Source organism: Lates calcarifer, linkage group LG18 (assembly GCF_001640805.2).
Source record: "Lates calcarifer isolate ASB-BC8 linkage group LG18, TLL_Latcal_v3, whole genome shotgun sequence".
Lineage (NCBI taxonomy): Eukaryota > Metazoa > Chordata > Actinopteri > Centropomidae > Lates > Lates calcarifer.
This window is the reverse complement of record NC_066850.1, coordinates 13659559-13681815: the sequence shown is the minus strand read 5'-3', so window position 1 is coordinate 13681815 and position 22257 is coordinate 13659559. Positions and strand designations below refer to the sequence as shown.

Sequence of the window (22257 nt, the reverse complement as noted above, 5' to 3'; positions counted from 1 at the left end):
TATATCAACTATCCATGCTGTTTTCAATAGAACAGATTTTTAACCCATTTGGTTGGGACAAGTTGTGTGGCAGCCATCTTTGTTTAGGTCCAAGCAGGAAAAGAGAATTTATGTAATGTACAGAAATTCCCCCCAAATATATGATATTGTGTCATGTCCTCAGTGAAGTTGTTTGTTCTGTGTTGTTCGGTGCAACAAAAAGTAGTTTAGTCTGATGGAGAAAACATTTTAGAAGCCAACAGAAATCTGGATGAATCAAAGACTTAAGCAGAGGAAAAATTGACTAACAATTTGTCAGTTATCAGAAAAAAACTATTTTGATAACTGATTTATCATTTAAGTAATTTTTCAACCAAAAAACTGCTGTTTTCAGACTCTCAAATAGTTTCTGTCTTTCTCAGTTTCATCACAGTTAACTGAACATCTTTGAGTTTTAGACATCACCTTGAACTCTGAGACACCGGGACATTTTACAGACTAAACAATTAATCAATAACATCGTGAGCACTGTTAGTGACAGCCGTAGACTGAAATCTAGGTTTGTAAGAGTGACAAGCACCAATATTTGTCATCTGAATTTTGACAATAAAATCATGTCATCAGTTGCTGGGTGTGTTTTTCTACATCTGTCCTTTACGCTGGATTCAGGTCATATGGGAGTTCTCTGTAATGTTGACATCAACATTCAAGCCTTAATTTTACCTTGCAAACTGATTTTAGTTTTTTGCTGGAAGGCTACTAAAACGTTATTTTAAATGGATACAATGCAACCAGCTCTGCAATGATACAACCATCCTGAGTCTTAAGTCTGGACTCTGGAGCTGCGAAAAATAGTCGATCTATGAATTAATCAACTGACGGAAAATTAATTATTTTTATGAATGGTTTACTGTTTTGAGTCATTCTTGAAAAAAATTCTATAGCATCCCTCCATGCTATATGGCATCATTCATTCATTCATTATCTATACCGCTTATCCGTGAGTGGTCGCGGGGGGGCTGGATCCTATCCCAGCTGACATTGGGCAAGAAGTGGTGTACACCCTGTACAGATCGCCAGTCCATCAAAGGGTCAACATATACAGACAAACAACCATTCACACTCACACTCACACCTAGGGGCAATTTAGAGTCACCAATTAACATGCATATCTTTCGACAGTGGGAGGAAGCTGGAGTACCTGGAGGGAACCCATGCAGGCACAGGGAGAACATGCAAACACAGAAAAGCCCTGGGCGAACCGGGGATCAAACCCAGAACCTTCTTGCTGAGGCGACAGTGCTGACCACTGCACCTCTGTGCCACCCCTACATGGCATCATATTCCATTGATATTCCTGTGGAAGACTTTACCCTCCATTCATTTAAAGACAGATTACCATATGATTAAGCCACTTTGCTGTTAAATTTTGAGCCTCTGTCATGAGGATTTACATGTAAAGTATCCTACAAAAAACAACTAATTTTAAGGCCGCAACAAACATTATTGTTATTATACTCCTATCATATCTCTCTGGACAATTTGAGCCTCAGTTGTGACGGTTTTAATGCACAATATGCTGCAAAAATAACCGATCTAGGGCTGTAACAAACACTTTTTAAGTATTATCTGGTTACACACGTTGTATGATATCTGTAAATGCAGTGGATAAATTCCTACCACAGGATACAGAGGTTATTTTGCTTATAAATTCTGATTTTCAGTTTGCATCTGAGAAGCTGTTAGCAGCCCTGTAGGTTATTTTTGCAGGTTAAATGACTGCTATGATGGTTTAAGTGCCAAAATAACAGAGTAACCCATCGATTTCAGCACCAGAGCTGCTGGTATTTCTCGTGTGAGGCAGCAAACAGAAAACAGACGTTTACCTGTGATCAGTAGCTGCGTCCATAATAGACACAATGCCAGAAACATGGTGAGAAATCCTCCTCTTCCTCGTCTGCGGCTCATCCCTCCTTCCCTCCTTCCTGCAGCTCAAACTGAAATAAACCAGCAGTACTCGGTGCAGCTTCTGTTATTATGCATTAAAAAGAACAGCCGGTGTGTTTTCGATGCATCTATCCGTGGGTCCGCAGCCTGCAGCCTGCAGCACAAGGGGAGGAGACGCTGCCAGTGCTCCGGAGATCCGCTCCACGACCGGCCCCCTGCGACGCTCCTTTCCCGCCCTGTGGTCTCCTACAGCGGTCTGACTGACGGAGGAACCGCCGCTCTGCAGCAGCAGCTCCGGGGAGGTGCAGTGGTTTTTTCCATCTGAGGGTCAAAGACAAGAGAGAGGTGTGTGGTTCAGGTGGAGGATACTGCTGCTGCTCATGATGATGATAAAAGGGGAAGGGGAGGAGAAAAGGCGTGGTGGAAAGAGGAGGAAGAGGAGGACTTAAATTTTTTTGTGTTTATATATATATAAACACAAATACACAACACAAAAAAAGCAAATTTATCTGGTCATTAGAAGATCAAACTCCTGTTCTTTCCATTCTGCCGACAGTGCATGATTGCAGCACCACTCTATGTAAATTAATCCTAAATAAAGACCTTTTTTGAAGTAATTTTACTAAGGCCTCTTTGAATTTTAAAGCTGGAATAAGTTTCTTTTTTGCCTCATTTAGCTTTTAGAGAATATATAAAGCGCGTAGGGGAGGAAAAACAGTGTTTACGTATGAGAGTTCGCAGGTAAAACACAGAACATGAGCGTCCTCTGCTGGTGAAGCAGACGAGGTGCACTTATGAATCAGGATTTTTAACTATGCATTTCACAGAACTTGAACTTGACTGTTATTGATTCGTCTCTGGGTATGTTTTGAACCAGTCATGTGACTTGCTGTTTGCCAGACTGTCTGATTTAAGGTGCGTTAGCTGGCTGGGCTGGAGCCAATCCCAGATGAGGAATGGAAAAATCCATCGGTATGACTGAGAACAGAGTTGCATTAAGAGCTGCTGGGATTCTCTGCAAACTAAAATTCACCAACTGCTCCACCGTTACAGCATAATGTGTTCAAGTTTTTTTCTCCTGACATCATTGGGGCTGTATCTACATATTACTTTCATCTGCTCATTATTTTCTTGGTTAATCAATCAATCGTCACAAATTGTGAAAAATGGCATTGACCCATTGCTCTGTCCTACTAGAAGTTGGAAAACCTCAAGATATTCAATTGACTGTCATATATGACACAGAAATTAGCAAAATGTCACATTTTAGATGCTGAAACCAGAAAAATTTTGGTATCTTTGTTTGAAAAATAGCTTCAAAATTAAAATATTAATTTTCTGTTAATTGATTAATCAACTAATTGTTGTGGCTTTAATTATCAATAAATCTGCAGATTATGTTTTTAATGAATTGATTAATTGTTTAAACTATGACGCTGATGCAGAAATAAAAACATAACTTCTAAAGCACTGATTTTTCTAAGTTTGATGTCTTGAACTTCACCATGAAGACGATCTAATGACTCATGCTGTGATTGGTCAGTCACCTGCTGCACAAGCCTGAAAAGATAATCAAACCAAGAAAATCCTTATTCATGCTGCCTTGTCATGTTTCAGATTGTTGGCAGACTCACAATCATCATCTCTCTGGCTCTGTTGTCTCCATCCCTGGAGGGTTTACATGGAAAAAATGTTGTAAAACACATCTGCTCATACTGGATACAGTTTATCACACAGCAATTAACCAGCCAATCAAGTCTCTGTCATCCAATTTGAAGTTAAGACAACCAACCACATCGTTCTCTATGTTGTGGGCTCTTTGACCATGATGATTGCCATCCTGGGAATCTATGGAGCCCTGAAGGAAAACCTGTTGGCTCTGACTGTGGTGATTCTATCTACTGCAAACATCAAGTGATCCTGAGATGCTTAAATCAACCTGGTGTGGTCTTGGACAAAATTTGTTTTAATTTTCTTGGCATGAATATAGTCATACTCTAGTTATCAACCTTTAAGAACTGAGGCAGTTTCTCTTTTACCCCTTTTCCACCAAAATGGAATGAGTTGAAATTTTGAACTGTCTGGAGCATTTAGAACAAAAATAAATCAGTTCAGAACCTGAAAAGTTGGTTAGGGTTAGGGTTAGCAGGTTTTCTAAACTGCTCACATGTAATCAATTGCAACTCATCATCTTACTACTACTCTCTCTGGATAGCACCAAGGTTCCAAGAATCCAGAATGGAACCTGTTCAGGAAACAGAGATTGGTGTAAAAGGGATATACTGTACATCATCCTCTGTAGTTCCTGGTCTGTATGGTGACTGGAGGTGTGCTGATGCTGAGAGCTGACATTGGCCTTCCTCCACATCAGCCATCAGCTTTTCAGCCTTAGTTCATCGTTTTGAGTTGCAACAGCACTTTGCACCTCTTTCAATTCCCTCATAAGTTCCTCTTTGCTCTCAGTGTTGACTTCCCCAGACTCTCAGCTTGAGGCACACAAAAGGACTGAACTTTTGCAGCTCCTTTTCACAAAGTGTCAAACCTTGTTCTTTTCAATGGTTCTGTTGTTGCCATCATCCTCATGTTTTATTCCTGCTGGAGATATAGTAGTTGACTACCTGCAGAGGCTTTTTTGAGATTCTGTTTTGGTGGAGACCTTCTCGCTTGCAGTGGACCTGTTGAGGCTTAATTGGGACTGGAGCTCCATTTGGACTTCCTCCACCTCTGGGCATGGTGTCTCTGGGTTGTCCTCAATTTGTTTTCTGCAGCTACCATCATGGAGTATGGATGCTCCTGATGCCTCTTTGTTAGAGCCTCGACTTGCACATCCACCATTAGGGCCTACTTCTCAGCAGCTGAGGGTGCCTTAGTTAGATCCTAGTAGAATCAGTCTCTTGGTGTAAACAGTTTTCAGCAGTTTATGAAGTCATTTTCCAACAGTGTGTCAGACTGTATCCTAAGTGAACCTGAAATTTTGAATGTTTTGTTTTGTTTTCTTTTAGTTTCTTCTGTATGGTATTTTATTGATGAATCAAATCACTGATTTAATCAAACTAGCTGAGTCATTTGAGTGTGTATTTATAGCTGGAGAGTGTGATGGAGGAAAGATGGCGCTCTCTTCTACCACTGGATCAGGCTTCAGATGATGTCAAGAAGCAGACTGACACTCTGCAAACATCAGTAAGATCCACACACAGCAGTGTATATTTCCACTTTAAAATAAAATTTTGGGAAATTTGTGCATTTGCTTTCCACAAGTAGATTGATACCAGAGTCATACTAATCCTCATTATGTTCTTCTGCTCTGTGGGGTGTATTAAACACTTCAGTCTGTAGGGGGAACTAGCTCTCTTTCTCTTGTCTTAAGCTTCACTGCCATGGTCTGTTCAGCTACAAAGACTGGGGGGACAACATCCCCGACTCCTGCCTGTGCAGCCAGGAGGAGGTGGAGGGGACGTGTCAGACCATCAGCTACAGAGTGAGTATTTACACACAACTGAAATTTTTTCTGCCAGGACCATACTTGAGACAAAGTCCTGATACAAAAATAATACTTTCTTTTAGACGTATGAACTTGTTTTTCTACAAATATTTCACAAAAGAACCCAAACCTCTCAAATGTTAAATGTTGTCGAAAGACAGGCCATAGGAAGTTTTTCTAAAGGAAACACAGTTCAGTTTTTTACTGCCCCACAATAAGAAATGCTTTGCAGGATAAAAACATAAACACAATAAGATAATTTATGATCATATTGGAAAACAATAAGACAATAAGACAGCTCTTAGCGAGTAAAGGAATGAAGTTTCCTCTAGACTAAACAGCTGTTAATGCTAATGTTGGCTGACTACCAAAGTTTCTCTTGGTTTCTTCCTCCAGAATCTTCTAGAAAAACCTTTTGTGGCAGAAGAGGTCTGTTTTCACATAGGTCCGTGGACAAAAGTCACTTCATGCTTATCCTTAAAGAGGAAATATGTCAGACCTGGTTATTGTCAATGATATTTATGGTAATTTCTCTCCTTCCTCCAACATCACCTATACAGAATAAAATGTTCTACATGTCCAGATCAGGATTATCTAATTGGGTTCCAAACATTAAATCACATTCACTAAAGTCACGTTCTATATTTTCATGCAATACTTTCCCATGGGAGTACGTCATGACTCTGAAGGGCGCCTGTTATTATGACTGTTTACTCCGTCATCCAGAGTTCAGTTTATCATATCTCTGACGAGCATAGAGTCTGTGGAGTCTGTGCTATGACCTTGGTTGCTGTGGTAACTGGGGATAGTTGGACTCTGTCAGCATCACACAACTAACTATTGCGTTCATGGTTAACTGTTAATACTCGCTTTTCCACCTAATTGGCTCTGGTACTTTACTCAATTCTGTTGAGGATTCTTGGAACCTCAGTGTTATCCACAGACCTAGCCAAAGTCTCCACCAGTTGTGAGTGGAACCATTGTTATCAAGGATGTCTCAGCATTACACAATGAACGAAGGTAGCAAACAGTAATAGCAGGATGGCAGATCGCACCGACTACCTGCAAGCTTTTGCTCTGTTCACATATTTGTTTGTATCCCTAAAAAAGCACACAAAAGCAAGACATCAGACAAGTATGAAGGTATGCAGGCAAACAGCTCTTTGTTTGCCTGCATACCTTGATCCAGAATTGATGGATTTTGAGATGATATCCACAGTTTGTGCAGGAGCTTCTCCTCTGAGGAGACAGTCAGCTGTGCAACCTGCCAGAGTAGGCAGCAATCGCTTTTAAATCAAAACCAAGACGCAAAAAGCTTCAAAATATTCCTGAAATATTCCTGTGTTTGTCTTCTAATAGTATCTTGACACACAACAAGCAAAGCTTAAATATAAGCAGGACCCTCGAATAGGAGACCAGGACTGTCCAAGGTTGACATCACAGTGGTCTCCATGATGCATATCTTTTATTTGCATTAGGTCCACAACAACTGTTAACTGTAAAGACTGTATAACCTTTTGGGGTTGAAAGAGCTCAGTTCCTGTGTGTCTTTGGGTGGTAAAAATGAAAATATTACATACTAGTCAAAAGTTTCTCAGTTTTTCTGGTCCAGGTTGGAGATGAGGACTGACGGAGAAGATTATACATTTATTTATATGTAATTATTTGCAAAATGACAAATATATAGCATGAACCAGTGCCACATACTGTTGTACATTTGTTCTTCTTCTGGCTTTGTGCTTCAGTACATGTGTGAAATAAAATAAATGAATACTACACTGAAGTGTCAAGTGTCAGCTTTACTGATGGTTTACATCAATATATAAAGAAAGAACTGAGTGGCCATTGATCCTTCTTGCCCAAACTGCAAGGGTTCAAAAGTAACTGGACACTTGGCTGCTAAATGTTTCTTGAACAGCTGCACCAGAGCTGCAGTTTACACCAGTCGCCAGTTTATTAGGTATACCCGGTACACCCAGCTAAAACTGATGCAGTCTAATCCAACAGCCCTTCAGTAAATCCTCCTTCATGGAGGTTATGATTTTCAGTTTGTGTTGAAACTGTTTTGGAGGTGTTGATTCAACTGTTAAGTCATTTTGGAAGCTGCAGTTTGAGGTGCTGTGGCATTATTCGGACAGGTGTTTCTATTATTTTGTCCACTCCGTACGTATCAATGAGGATAGGCAGAATAACCAAGGCACCTCAGCAATGTGTTGTAGTAGTTGTCAAAAACATATTGCAGTAAAAAGTACAATATTTATGTGTTAGTAGTGATATGGTGAAACAGAAGTATAAAGTACAGTACAAGTACCTCAAAGTAGTATCTAAATACAGTACCTGAGTAAATGTATTCAGTACCCAGATACTGTCTCCTCCAGCAAAAAGAGTTATATTAAAGGAACCAAATGTATGTTTTGCTATCACTGCATAGCCAACATTAGCATCAACAGCTGTTTACTCAACAGTCAAAAAGAAACAGTGTGATGTTTGCTACTAGTTATGTCACTTCCTCTACTGAAGCTAGCATGTCAACCAGCTAGCCCCTGCCTAGTCAGCTCAGAGGGCATATTATAACCTCTTGTATTGCAAATGCAACAATGGATCAAGTTCTTTGCAAGCGACCATCACCACCACCTGTTCCCTGCAAGAAACCACGTTCAGCTGTGGAGAAAACTTACAAACAGCCTCTTTAACCATAAAAGTATCTATCTGCTTTAATATTTTTTTGGGGAAAAAAAAGTTGTTCAAGTGAAAAGTGACAGATATAATTGCATCAAGAATGAATAACGTTGCGGTCATTTATTTCTGCGTTACTGCAATGTAAAAAATATGTGTGAGGAGGAGGAAGTGTGGTGTACTGAGCCTCATAAATCTGCACAGGCAGCATCACTGGTGAAATACACAGTAAATGTGTAATTTCCCTCCACTCTAAAGTTCACTATTCAGTCAGTGATGCAACAAACCACAGAAAAACACATAATTTGTCCTGATTAATAACAGGATATAATAACAGAGAATAACACTTTTTTAATAACAAAAGTGTGTCACTTTTTTGCTCACAATTCAGCCACAAACAGCTTGTCTCCTTTAAAAAACATGAAACATGAAGGTCATGTTTTTAATCACATTCCTCTGCAATGAGTCAGCACCACCAGTCGTTTTCAGTTTCATCCCTCCACCACCACTCCAGCTCCCTTTTTTTTTGTTCTTGGAACAATGTGTAAGTGGGTTTCTACAGAACACTGGTATTTTGATCCATGCCCCCCCAACCCCTCTCCTCTCTCACCTCACTTCATCTTTCTGTCTCTCCACCGTCTCGGCTTCGCTCTTCTCCTTTCTCTTCTCTGATCTCTTCATCCTGAGTCAACAAGGAAAACATTCACTTTAAGTGTTGACGTTTCTGACAGTAAGATAACTTCATCATCAGGCAGCTGTTAAACCTATTATTTCATCATGTACAAAGAAAAAAAACACTTCAGCAAGGCACATTCTGACAACACTTAGCACAGTGTCTAGAGGGAGAACATACATGTAAGGATGTAAAACAGCTACAAAGAGACACAAGACTACAGAGACTCAAAATGTTTATGTAGAAATGCAAAAAAGACACAAAAAGATGTGTAAACTACTCACTACAAGATGTAAAGTGGCTGCCACTACAACTACAAACATTGCCTTAAGTGTCTGTCTACTATGTAGGAGGGTGAGGGCCTTTTACATGTCTGTGGCCAGAGTTTTTGTCTCATTATGTGTCCATGCATACTGTAAATCAGAGTACATGTAAGAAGAACAAACATATAAGCAAACAAGCCAAAAATACACATTTATTATGTAACCAGCATAATGTGTAATTCAAGAGACAACAAAGATAAAGGATCTTTCTCAATCACTGGGTTATGTTCAGTATCTGATCATACCCTACAGAGAGATTTCACCCTGGGTAAAAGTTTGTTTTTATCACAGACATTGTGCACAAGTACTGCTCTGATTGGTTTATAGACTAAACTGGTTGGAAGGTTGGCACGTATTCATCATATTGTATGATGATCTCAGAGTCAAACATTATCAAACTACCAATATAAAACTTGTATAAGGCTAACCCTAAGTGGAATCAGCTTCTCACTGACTTAACAAAAGTTTTAGTCATTTCAGGTTAATTCACCGTAAAAGTTTTTAATTTCAGACTTCCAAACACGAGTTCTGACTATAAATGTTGATAGTAGTAGTAGTTAAAATTCTCCAAAAACCTGCATAGACAACCAAAATACAGAGAACCATAACATAGTGACATAACACAACCATAAAGACATGAAAACTGACCATAAACAGACAAAAAAAGAGACAAAGAGACACAATACTTCCAAGAAAAGACCAAAGAGCAACTCAGAATGACCATAAAGACAACATAAAACTACCAAAATAAAACACAAACACAAAATGTCCAAAAAGAGACGTGTAACTAAGAGGAGACACAAAACAACACACTGAGACTCAATATAACTAAAAAGAGATGGAAAATGACCATAAAGAGTCATTAAACAACAAAAATGAAACGACAATGATGCTGAAAGTGCTACCTGGTACACTGTAACATATTGTATTCTTACCACATTATTACTGCAGGTGAGGCTGTTTTAACTACTGTGTGCAGTTGCTAACCTACTACATTGCATCTTATTTTCCACAGGGTATTTGCTGACTGTAATCAGTTAATCAGGTATAAAGTAGAACAGAAGTATTCTTATGAATTTACTGAGAGTGAAAGAAGCCTGTAATTTCCCAGATCTGGAGTTTACAAGGGACACATGTTTGAACATATTGCCGCCCGTCCAATCCAATCCGACCCAGTCCCCAACAGCCCCCCGGTGAAAAGGCTTTCCTCACTGTAGCTCTTCCCACATGCGCTAAGACCGGAATTTTCCACCCTTCTTCCTGGAATGAAACTTTTCTCTAACCCTCCTCCCTTCCCCTGTTTGTCTTTTAGCCAAGCAGGCTCCTCCTTGTCATTTACGGTAAACTCCGCCCTCCCCTCAGCCCCCTACCACGGGCTCATCTGTCACTTAAAGCGGCTTACTTTCCGGTTTCTCCTCACTTCACCCGGCTACACTCAGACACGAACTCCACAGAAACTAGCGGATTTGTTTTGTTATTTTTTACCTAGAACCATGGCTCAGGTCAACACCTGCCTCAAACGAGTCTTCACCATCTTCAACATTCTGTTCGCGGTGAGTTGACGCGTTTAAAAACCGTTAAAAATGGCCGCCTCTGACTGCACGGGATCCACTTTGTTTTTGAATAAAAAGTGCGTAGTGTCAGGTCTTCCGGGTTTAAAACGTCATATCAGTGTTTATTTGACCGATTTCTAATAATTTCACCAGTTTCATTAGTTGTAAATCAGCAGCTGTACCTATGAATAGGGGTTTTAAAAAGAGAAAACAACGATATTTATATTTAACTTCGTAAAGTATGTTAAATAAATAAATTTAAATTTAGAAATAGTTTATTTGAATGAAGGAAAGATCAGTTTTGGAATTAATTTTAATTTGGTCCGTTGTTGCGGGTTCATGATTGTGATTGTAAAACTAAAATTAAAGTCTAAATGTATAATAACTTTAAACTTAATCAGAATGACAGAATGACATTTGTAATGTCATTTTAAGCTTTGTTACGCAGTATGTTTGTGGCAGAGCTGCAGCCTTTAGTTAATAAACAGTTGATCGGATAATCACACAACTAATTGTTTCGAGCATAATTGCCTAATATTTGCAGGCTCAAATGTGAGTAGGAATCACAGCATTTCTATAGAAAATTAGATATATTTGCAATAGACCATACAAATAATTGATAATTGATTAATCAATAAAATAATCAACAGATGCGTCAATCATTAGTTGCAGCACTAGTTTGTAGTTTTTTGTTGGGCTTGTTTGTTTTTTTATTATTATTTTTATTTTATTTTTTTATTTATTTATTTATTTATTTATTTTGGTTGAAAAGAAAATAACTGTAGGTCAGTTTTGTGTTGTTATATAAGCTTTTGGCTGTGAGTGTTAATGCTGTTAAGTATTTCTCTCTCTCTCTCTCTCTCTCTCTCTCTCTCTCTCTCTCTCTCTGCTAGTTTCCAGTCAATCTGAGGGATAAACAATTAAATTTAATAGTTAGCAGCTGTTTTGTTCCACTGGAATCTTTTGATTCAGACGTTTTGCACAATAAAAGCCCCTGGTGCTCATTTACAGCAGTGGGCAGTTTGTGGGTTTGTCCTGATGATGAAATCAGGTTAGCCTGGTTTTTATTTGGACTTTTCATCATCTCTGGGCAGATTGTTCTGTGTCTGTGCTGCTTATTGTTTGTTAAGTTTCAGGATTATTATAAAACTTTACCTCTTTGAGTATAAACAGGATTTTATACTCAACACAAATTGTGTATTGGAGACACTCATCAGCCAACATATACGCCAATACCTACATGGTACGAATGTTAGACCTCAAGGCCACCATGAAAACCCTTGCAAGTTAATAATATCTGATTTAAGTTTCTTATGTGGTATTGTATGGTAATTGTACAAAAATGGCAGTATTGCATAGGTAAATATTTATATTCATCTGGGATAGAAAAAAAACAAAACTAAAGAGAATTTGTGTTTGGTTTTTTTTTTTTTAAGTTTAGAGCTGCAACAATAAGTTGATAGGACTGGGCGATGAAATTATAATTACTGTGATATTATTTAATATTGCGCTAATTATTGAGATAACAATTAATATTGCTAAATAATTTTATATCACAATGATTATCATATTGATATTACAATAAACAATCAGCAGATTTATTGATAATGAAAATAACTGTCGGTTGAAGCCCTAAAATTATTTTTCACATTTATCTTGTGAAAAGAAAACTGATGCAGGTTGTATTTTGTGTAACTTACAGAGGTTGAGTTTACAGCAAGTCAACATGGATCTAATCAAACACACTGTGTTTTTTTTGTATCAGATTGTTGGTGGTGTCATCATTGGGCTCGCTCTGCTGTCTCAGGTCATCACCAACATTAATGGAGGACAAAATGTAAGTAAACAAACAGAAAAACAAAAGCAGCTCTATGTCTTGAAAACCCCCAAAAATATGAACCTGTCACTTGTCTCCTCTGCCTTCAGGTGGAGGGTCGGATGTCTGGCCTCATCGTCCTGTACGTCGTGGGCATCGTAACCATGATGATCGCCATCCTGGGAGCCTACGGAGCCCACAAGGAGAGCAAAGTGTGCCTGATCATTGTGAGTATAAACATCACCCAACCAAGAGTCAGGTGACCTGTGAGGGGAAAACCAGACGAACAAACAGACGAAAGTGTTAAGAGATAAAAACGAATGTGTTTGTTTTACCTGCAGAAATGAGAACAGGGAGGTTTGTGTGGTTCTTCTAATTTCCTGTTGTTGAGAATTTGATTACGTTAGAGAACAGCAGGTTATTTCCTGCTCGACACTTACTTTCCCTTTGGTGCCCTAAACAAAAAGGTTTAATTTTCACTCTTAATCGGCCACCTAGTCCTGAATCACGAACAAGGCTGGTTTATCAACTGGCTCATTTAAAGGGTAACTAAATAATTAATGGGGACAAAAAGTTTTGGAATCAGTGCAGTATTGATCAAGAAAAGTGTACACCACAACTGCTAAACAGCTACTGCAGTGTAATTCAATGGATAATTTTCCACGTCAGTATGTTCACTAAAGCTTGTTTTTGACTCTGACAGGCTCAGATTGTTATTCCAAATGTCTGACAATGTTATGGATAGGATTCCTACAGAGTTGGATCTTTTTATTAAAGAGTAAGATCCTTTTTTGTTCAACCATAAACACCACTACTTATCACTACCAGACTCCATTGACAAAAACATTATTACACATACTTTTACCTTACACAACACAGGCGCTGCTGAAATACCACTGCCTCCATCTATTAGCTTTTTGTTTGTGATATTGTGTGACTTTCAGTGATGGAAGAAGTATTGAAGTATTCAGATGCTTTACAGTAAGAGTACCATACAAGACCACAAACAAAGAAAAGGAAGGAGGCAGCAGTTTTTTCAGGAACTCCTGTGTTCTGCTCAGTAAAATTCCTGTTTTTGTCAATGGATTCTGGTAATAACAATCTGACTCCATCAGTCAAAAATACCCAAGTTATCCAGTAAGCTTTATTAATCTGCAAATATTAGTCTGCAACTTAGCCACATGTATGGGGGGCATCTTATAAAGATGTTACAGAGAGATTGCAGCATATTTTAGTAGTTTAGTTCAGTAGTTTCAGGCTAAAACCACATCACACAGTACTATGGTCAGTCCATTTCCCTTTCAGACATCAAACAAATTGCAGAAGAGTCTGCCTGGACGTGGACCGAGACCTGGTTTTGGTTGTTTGGTCTGCAACAGGATACAATTGACTGCTTTCTAATGAAACAAACTAACAGGGTCAAGCACACCGAACCAAACAGATGAGGTGTGAAAACACCCTTTAAACAGCAGACGTTGAATGCCTGTGTAAGAAATAAGGGAAAAATGTCTTTGTTGTGAAATACTGTGAAGTTTTACCTCTTCAGACCTTTGGCATTGGACACAGTTTCTGCAGAGTTGTGATGTAATTTGTGAGTTTTCTTTTGACATTGTGTAACTGTGAATTCCTGTGTCTGTACTCACAGTTCCTGGTGTGTATGGTGATTGGAAGTCTGCTGATGCTGAGAACTGGAGTCCCTGTTGCCATCACCAGACCACAGGTACCAACCCAGATGCTCTGCTGTGGATCCTACTGCTGGCTTTACTGCATGTGGTCCACATTTGTTCTGAATGTATTTTATAACCACAAACTCATCTGACAATTCATTTTATCAATTTTAATAAGCTGCCAGGAACCTGAAATGCAAGAAAAAGGACACAGATGCCTTTGAAAATGTATAAATTTTCAGTCACTCACAATATTATAATAGAAGAGTGTGAGGTTGTGAAAAATATTATTTCACTAGGCATTTTAAAAAACAGCAGAAAATTAACCAATGAATTAACTATAATACAGTCAATTTACTTTAATTTTTAAGTAGCTGCAGCTCTCTGTAAGACGACACATCTCCTGTTATTATTTTCTAAACTGGATCATATGTCAAGTACAGTTTCTGTAAATGTTCTGAATGTTTATGTGTTTATATTCAGAGTCACAGCATTTAGACGTTGACTGAATCCATATTGACCTGTGTTTGTGTTTGCAGCTGGAGGGAATGCTGGAGGAGAGGTTCAGAAACTACCTGCCTCTGGACAAAGCTGAATATGAAGTGAGGGACATGGCCGACACCCTGCAGACACAGGTGAGACACACACACACACACACACACACACACACACAAACCTGCTGCAGGGTAGGAACAAAAGTGATGTTGTTGCTGGTTAAAAACAAGAGTTAACAGAAAGACTGACAGACAACCATGACAAAGGTCCTAAAACTGCTCATTTGAACAAATTGCAGCTTTAATCTGCTGATCCAGGTCATGTGATTATGACAGAAAATTAATCAGGAACTATTTTAATAACTGATAAATCACTTCAGTCGTGTATAATGTTCAGATCGGTATTTTTTCTCCCCCATTTCTTTGGGAACCCTGCGGCAGTTTTCTTTTGCAATCTCCCGGTTCAACTTTAATCTGTTCTCACAATAAAACAAGTCAAAAGTTGTTGTTCCATCTCGCTCTACATCAGCCTACAGCTCGCTGCGGTCAGAAGAGAGTTGTTTACTCTCTAGTTCACAAAACCAATGCTGACAGACCTGTTTCTACTCCCAGAATTCCTCATTGGGCGGCCAGGTGCAGCCCGGAAGGAATGCAATTCAAGTGAGGAGGAGGAAGTGAATTATTTAACCATGACGTCAAGACACATGTCCACATTTGTCTGACTGATTATTTATCACTTCTTGTTTTTAAAGAGGAAGGATGTGGATGCTGGTTTTACTCACTTCCTCTTTTTTCTTTCTGTTAAAAAAGAGAAAACGGTGGGAATGTGAAGCAAGGAGCATAACAAAAGATGAACTGATGCATCCTGAATTTCGGCTTCTTCCCTAAAACGTGCACGTGCAGCATTCTTTTACCAATGATTACTTCCTGTGCATGAGAGTTCAGCCACCTCTTTCACTGGTTTTGTATTTACTCATGTTACACAGATAGAATTATACACTTTGAGCTTTCACTTTATGTGATTTTACCTGCACACCATCCTAAATAACGCCTACATACATGCAGCCTTTTTAAGTGTGTCAATGTGTGAAACAAGCAGAGTTAAAAAACCAGAATGCCAAACCACACATCAGCGGTTTTGCAGGTGGAAACTTTCCACCAACTGTCCTGTTTTCAAGAGTTGGAAGACAAACAGCATCTTTAATTTCCTGTTGTGGGTCGCTCACAGCACAGTCTGTACTGAACTATGTCTGGTTCTACATCCTCCATCTTGTGGCCCTGGTCTGTGAAGGAAAATCCTCACATTCAGAAGTTGGAACCGTCAAGGTTTTCTGGCATTTTTACATGAAAAGCAACTGAACGATTGATCAATTATCAAAGTTGATTTTTAATTGATCGTCTGTAGTGTGACTCTCTCTGCTGTTTCATTTGCTTCAAATTCAGAGACTGTCTCCCTGCTGTGATCAGTAACCCTTCTGTTTCTTTCCCTGTTCTTCTCCTCTTGTGTTTAGCTGCACTGCTGCGGCATGTTCAGCTACAAGGACTGGGAGAACAACATCCCTGACTCCTGTCTGTGCAGCCCAGCAGAGATGGAGGAGGACAAGTGTCAGACAATCGACTACAACGTGAGCATCAACACTCAGACGCTCTTTATCTCCTCAGTTGGCGTGTTTTCTTGACGCAGGTTTCTGACAGTTTTATTCTTATCTTTACATCTCCTCTAGAGCTACATGATGCAGGAGAAATCCATCTACACCAAGGTTAGTAAAGCGTCATCAGTTTAATGAGAAAAAGTGTTCGTGAAAGATCAGAACAGATGATTCTTCAGAAACTAGAAATGTGACGTTTTCTTCTTCCTCCCGTCTTCAGACCTGCTTCCCCATCATCATGCACTATGTCCTGCTGCTTGTTGACATCGTGATTGGCATCGCCTTCGCTCTGGCCGTGCTGGCGGTGAGTATCTCTGCTCTCCTGATGGTTTTGGTGCTTGGTGTTTCCATGTTTCAATGGAAGAGATCAGCAGAAAGGTTTGAGCAGAGACATTATGTTTTCAGGTCGTCCGTCCCATTCTCGTGAACACCTTATAACTGTAACACGAGGGAATTTCTTTAAATTTGGTACAAACGTTCACTTGGACTTAAGCATGGTCTGATTAGAATTCGGTGGTCAAAGGTCAAAGGGCTGGGTCATTGTGACAGCAAAAAACATTCAGAAGAAACATTTTTCTGGCCGTTATTCAACACCACAACTCAGGAAAAGAAGCAACTTAAGACTGGACTGGTTGGTGGAAACAGTGATTCTAGTTTTAAAACCTGATCTGGTTTATATTAGATTGGTTGTTGTTTAAGAGTGGTCTGGCTCCCAGGCGATCAGATGGATTTCTGGCAGGTCAGACAAATTGTTTGACTGTCCACAGTCTGAGCGTCAAAATATCTGTTAAAATATCAATTCTCCGGGTGGTTGTTAAAAAGTCTTGAATTTAACCTGGGTTAAAATCACCCCTCTTCCCCTGCAGTCTGGGTAGGGGCTGTAAGCACCTACAGGTTTCCTTTCTTTAACTAAAAAAATCATTTTAAAGATAATGTTTACTTTTTTCAGATCTTCAGATTTCTTAGTCACATCTGTTTTAACGACAGATTTGAAGACATAACTTTGGCCATTTTTCACTGTTTCCTGGTGTTTTTTGGACAAAACAAATAAATGATTAATTGATAATGAAAATTATTGTTTGCAGCTCTAAAAATCTTTGAGTAGGACTAACCACGACAACTGACTGAACTCTGTGAAAAGCTAAAAACGTGATATTGAACTGGACTCACTGTGTCTCCCTCCAGCTGCTGGGCATGATCCTGTCCTCCATCATGATCTACCAGATGCGTTACCCCGACAGACCCACCATCCTCATGTCGGTCCCCACCATCTTCACCACAGCACCGCCAAAATACCAAGAGCTGCACAACCCCCCACCCTACTAAAGGAACAATACCACCTCCCTCTTCTGCTGTTAGCTTGTTGTACAGGTTTGGGAGTTCTAGATGTTTATGTTCATGTTTTTCTTCTGTTAGCAGGCTGAGTCCAAAGTGCCTTAAATCTGAGGACGACCGAGATTTGGTTCTAATCCTTTCTGTGAGCTCCTAATTTGTTCAAGACTTGAAAAACATTAATGGTAAAGATCATTTTTCTTGTGATCATGGGAAAAAAAACAGGAAAAAACACTTTACTAACATCATCTCTCTCCTTTTTTCTCATTCAACACAAACCTAACAAGAGCTTCATACAGTTGCCCGAAGGTAATTTCATGTTTAACGGTGCAAAAAAAAAGCACTTTTACAAAACCACTCATTCTTATTTTGTTCAGCTAATGCAAATAAAAAATAAAAGCAAATGGCTGATAAACACTTTGATACCACAAGTGCGAGAGAGATAGTTTGGCCTGCAGAAGCACTGAAGTAAAGCACAGCAGCAGCGATAGTTTACTTTTTCCTTCCAAACCTTGAATGGAGTCAAATCCACCAGTGATATGTTTATAGAGGATACCATTCTCACCTCAGTTACTTCATTTTTTTTTTTTTTAGATTATTATTTTTATATTCTGTACCTTTTGTTAGTGAATGTGACTATGGGTCTTTTCTTTCTGTTACTGCCATCAACATAAAGTAAAACCTGTTCAAAAGAGAAAAGACCCTTTTATGAAGCTTTAGAGATGAAATTAAAATATTGTTCTACAATAAATCGTGTAAAAAAAAACTGAATGTTTACTTACAGAATGTAATTTTGTTTGGGTTTAACTGGAAAAGGGAAAAACCTTTTTTTATTTCATCTTTTCTTTCTGTTATGTTTGATTCTCCAGCTGTGACCTGAAAAGGTTCCTGAGAATGAAATAAATAAAAACTGACAAAAAAAACTGTATGAACAAGTTTTCAGATGATTTTCTTCATCCACAGTCAAACACCATTTAGGTCTTATTTGAGTGCTCCTTGTCCCGAGTGGGGAAGTCATTCCTAGGGTTTCTGTGTGCTCATGTGCTTTTTAAGGATGTAAAACAACAGTCAGTTGTTCATGTTGAGTACGTCCACTAAAGTGCTTGTTTTTATCACTGACAGGCTCAGACTGTTATTATACGTGTCTGACATTATAGATAGGATTTCTACAGAGACAGACCTTTTTACTGAAGAGTAAGATCCTTTTACTTTATCCAGAAACATCACTATATATCACTACCAATCTCCATTGACAAAAACAGGAATTTTATAGAGCAGAACACAGGAGCTGCTGAAATCCCACTGCCGCCATCTGTTAATTTATTTGTGTTGTGTTCTGTGACTTTCAGTGATGGAGGAAGTATTTACGTTAATAAAAGTATCACACAACACAATCAAATTTACAGATTGAGGCAGAGGTAAACCAGCAACTCCCTTGCTCTGCGAGGTAAATTGTTGTTTTTGTTAATGGAGTCTGGTGAAAACATCAGCTTTAAAACCATGTCAGTGGCCATTAGCACAAGTAATCTGCCAAACATTCTTACACTGTGTCTCCCGTCCCTCTCTCTCTCCATCCTCTACTCCTTGATCTCTCTGCCCTCTGTTCACTGTCATTTTCTTAATGTCTCAGTTTGAATGTGAGCAGGTCAGGTTGTGTGTGTGTTGAACAGCTCAGGGACATAATGTTGATCCAGTACCTGCTCTTCCTCTCTCATCGTCATCACCTTCTCTCTTTCCCTCAGTCTCCACATCTTGTCCTGAATCTCTTCCCTTCTCAAAGGAGTCTTTTCAGTTTCATCTGTGAACAGAGTCCGTTAATATTTGTAGGAAATGTTACTGCCTCTAGAATAATCATGCAATTAAAATGAAGATAAAAAGGGTTACCTCAGTTTAACATGCATTTCAACTCTTTACACAAACTGAACTGAAAGAAAACCACAAGGCCCAGGTTCAAAAAGACCAGAAATATCCTTTAACTTTTCACTGTAAAAACCTTAAAGAGAAGAACAGTAAACATGTAAAAATGAAATAACGACAATGTGTGCAACACCTCCATGCGTTGTGTAAATTGTTATAATTGTTCTATTATCTTTACAAAACACTTTTGACACTAGCAGTTTAAAAAATTACATTTCCAAAAAGTGTGCTGATTTTTTTTCCTTTTCAACCACAGTTTTTTGTTTGTTTTTTTCCATTATTCCATAAATGAACAGGACAGTACATTGTTTAATTTTCTTCTTCTATGTGCGTAGATTTTTCCCCAAAGGCAGATACGTCCAGTATGCTTTTTTGTTTTCCTTTGTTTGTTTTTGTTTGTTTTTCTCTTTTTTTTTTTTTTTTTTTTTGTACAATGTCAGATTTTTTTCCAGTAAGCAGAGATTAATGGAGCTACAGGCCCGGTGAAAAAACAACAGTAAAACACAGTAGAGTACAGAGAGAGAAGCTTTGCTCATGTACAAGTTTCCATCACCGCCACAGGAGTATAACTTATTAAATAATCGCTGCTCAGTTTTTTATTTATTCACCAAGTCTTTTAAAAGTCAAACAAACAAACAAAGCCTTTTACAGAAATCAAACATGCACGGTTTTATGTCTCTGTCCGGGTGTGTTGTTGTGTTGCAGTAATGCAGTGTGTGTTTTTGTTTTATATACCATGACCTTAACACGTTCAAGAAGAAGGAGCAGAACTCTGAGCTGCACAGTATCAATAGAGACAATATTTTGCTTTGAGCTGTAACAATTATTTAATTAATCAATCAGGAGAGGAATCAATTGATTTAGTTCAATTGTTTAAGTCATTTTCAAGCAAAAAAATCTCTGGCTCTCTCTGTTTTATGTAATTATAAATTGAATATCTTTAGGTTTTTAGAAACAACAGTTCAATTCAAAGTCACTTTTTTCACTTTTTTCTGTCATGATAGAAAATGATAAATTAAAGTGAAAATAAATGTTGAAATAAATGTTGCAGCCTTTATTTTATTCAATATTTCAACTGTCAAACAGCAAAACAGACACAGACTGAACTATATTTAAATATGTTGTTCTCAGTTAACTGAGATGTTTGAGATTTTACTGTTCACATTTTCTTTTTCATCTTTATTTTAACATCATGTAGTTTAATTTACAGACCAAATATTGGGATTAATAGTAGCTAAAATGATGGACCCATTAATGGTTTTGTTTAAGACCAGAAATTTAATCATCTGCTCAAGTTATTTTTTAATTGAAAATGTCAAACTTTCTTTTTCTTCTCAGATGTGAAGTTTCATTGCAGCTCAAAAACAATTCAAAGACATCACTTTGGGCTATTTTTAACTATTTTCTGACATTTTATGGACTAAACAATTATTAATCAAAGGTTTAATTAAGTTTGTTGCAGCCCAACTGTAGCAAACTGATTTATTCTTCTTTGTTTCTTAACTTGATTTTATTTTCAATAATTTTCTGATCAATTTACAAAAGAGAAATCAGGTTTAACAGCAGCCATCAGTTTCATTTTTATCTTTATAAATTTTTTTATGCAGCCCCAACTGCAGTTTAGGTTTGCTAATGTAAGATTTCAGTGAGCTGACTGGTTGAAATCTTCACGAGTCCAACATTCAAAAGACATGATCCATAATCTACCTGAACATGATCTCCATGTTTTAATTGAGGGGATTAATTTAGACAGTGTTCTGACCTCTTTAAAACTTTAACCCGAAGCCAGAAATTTGTTTTGGCACTAAATGTAAGTGAATTTGATGATGATGTTGACCAAGAAATTGGATTTAATGTTGATCAGACCTATCATGGCTGATACCTGATTTGCTAGACCTGTAAAAACAGGATGTTACAGCTGTATGTTTTATTAAAGTCCAGACATCAGGTGAAGGAGAACACTGCTCTGTATGACTGAGCTGTGGTTAATATGCAAATATGTAATTAATCAATAAAGATGCAGCAACCAGACCTGATCAGACTGAATATAATCAGAACCCATGCCAGGTCAGAGTCATCAGGGCCTATGAAGACCTCTACAGCTCTGATTTAAGTTTCCCTGCACTTTGACTTTTGTCCAGCAGGTGTTGCTGTTACACCACAAACTGATGTTTATATTTTCAGATAAATATGAAGATCAATGGAGGTTTGTACAGTGTGTGTGTTTGTGTGTCTGGTTGCATATTTAACCCCTCCCAGAAACAAAAACAAAAATAAATCTCTGCTGAATCCTGAGCCGCCTTTTTGTGCGTCTTCAAAATTATTTTAATCTGATCGTTTTTAGTCTGCAAACACACAACAGCTGGAGAATGGAGGTGAAGTGACCATCAGTGTTTCTGTAATATTAGTCACTGCTTTGTTTCAAATAACTGTTATGTTTTATTTTAATATGAAACTATAGAAAATAAAGCGCTAAAAAGTTGTTTTTTTCGTCACTGAAAGCACAATCATAAGAACTTCAGTTACTTTTATTTTGAAAGGGTACACTGAATAAAGTAATTTAAATATGATTTCCCATGCTCCTTAGCAGCAGAGGCAGCGCTGAATGAACACAGCAGATTATTTTAGGATTTTAGAGCAGACCAACCGGACAACAGAGACACTGATAAATGTGTGTGTGTGTGTGAATATGTTTGCAAGCATGTATGAGAGAGAGAAAGAAAGAGAGAGAGAGAGAGAGAGAGAGAGAA

General features: G+C 38.3%; 2 protein-coding genes and 1 long non-coding RNA gene across 5 annotated transcripts in view; 1 reads left to right on the top strand and 2 right to left on the bottom strand.

Moving 5' to 3' along the window:
• ptprr (protein tyrosine phosphatase receptor type R) overlaps positions 1–12648 on the bottom strand; it is a 45116-nt gene extending 32468 nt beyond the window's left edge. The window contains exons 1-3 of one of the 3 annotated variants that reach the window (XM_051077739.1): positions 12533–12648; positions 8694–8765; positions 1866–2247 (exon numbers count right to left, since the gene is read on the bottom strand). In XM_051077739.1, coding sequence (XP_050933696.1) covers positions 1866–1947 — 82 coding nt within the window. In that variant the 5' untranslated portion in view covers positions 1948–2247; positions 8694–8765; positions 12533–12648. Of the gene's footprint in view, positions 1–1865; positions 2388–8693; positions 8766–10014; positions 10321–12532 lie in introns of those variants that run through there. The other 2 variants (XM_018702819.2, XM_018702818.2) reach the window with 2 other exon arrangements.
• LOC108901353 (tetraspanin-8) lies at positions 10464–18518 on the top strand. Its single transcript, XM_018702826.2, has 9 exons — positions 10464–10632; positions 12398–12469; positions 12559–12675; positions 14094–14168; positions 14655–14750; positions 16121–16234; positions 16334–16369; positions 16479–16562; positions 17444–18518. The coding sequence occupies exons 1-9, from the start codon at positions 10573–10575 to the stop codon at positions 17582–17584; spliced, it is 795 nt and encodes a 264-aa protein (XP_018558342.1). The 5' UTR covers positions 10464–10572; the 3' UTR covers positions 17585–18518.
• LOC127143544 (uncharacterized) lies at positions 17798–22257 on the bottom strand. The gene is made up of 2 exons (XR_007815068.1): positions 19475–22257; positions 17798–19388 (listed from the first exon to the last, which is right to left on the bottom strand). It is a non-coding gene; the product is annotated as an uncharacterized LOC127143544 (long non-coding RNA).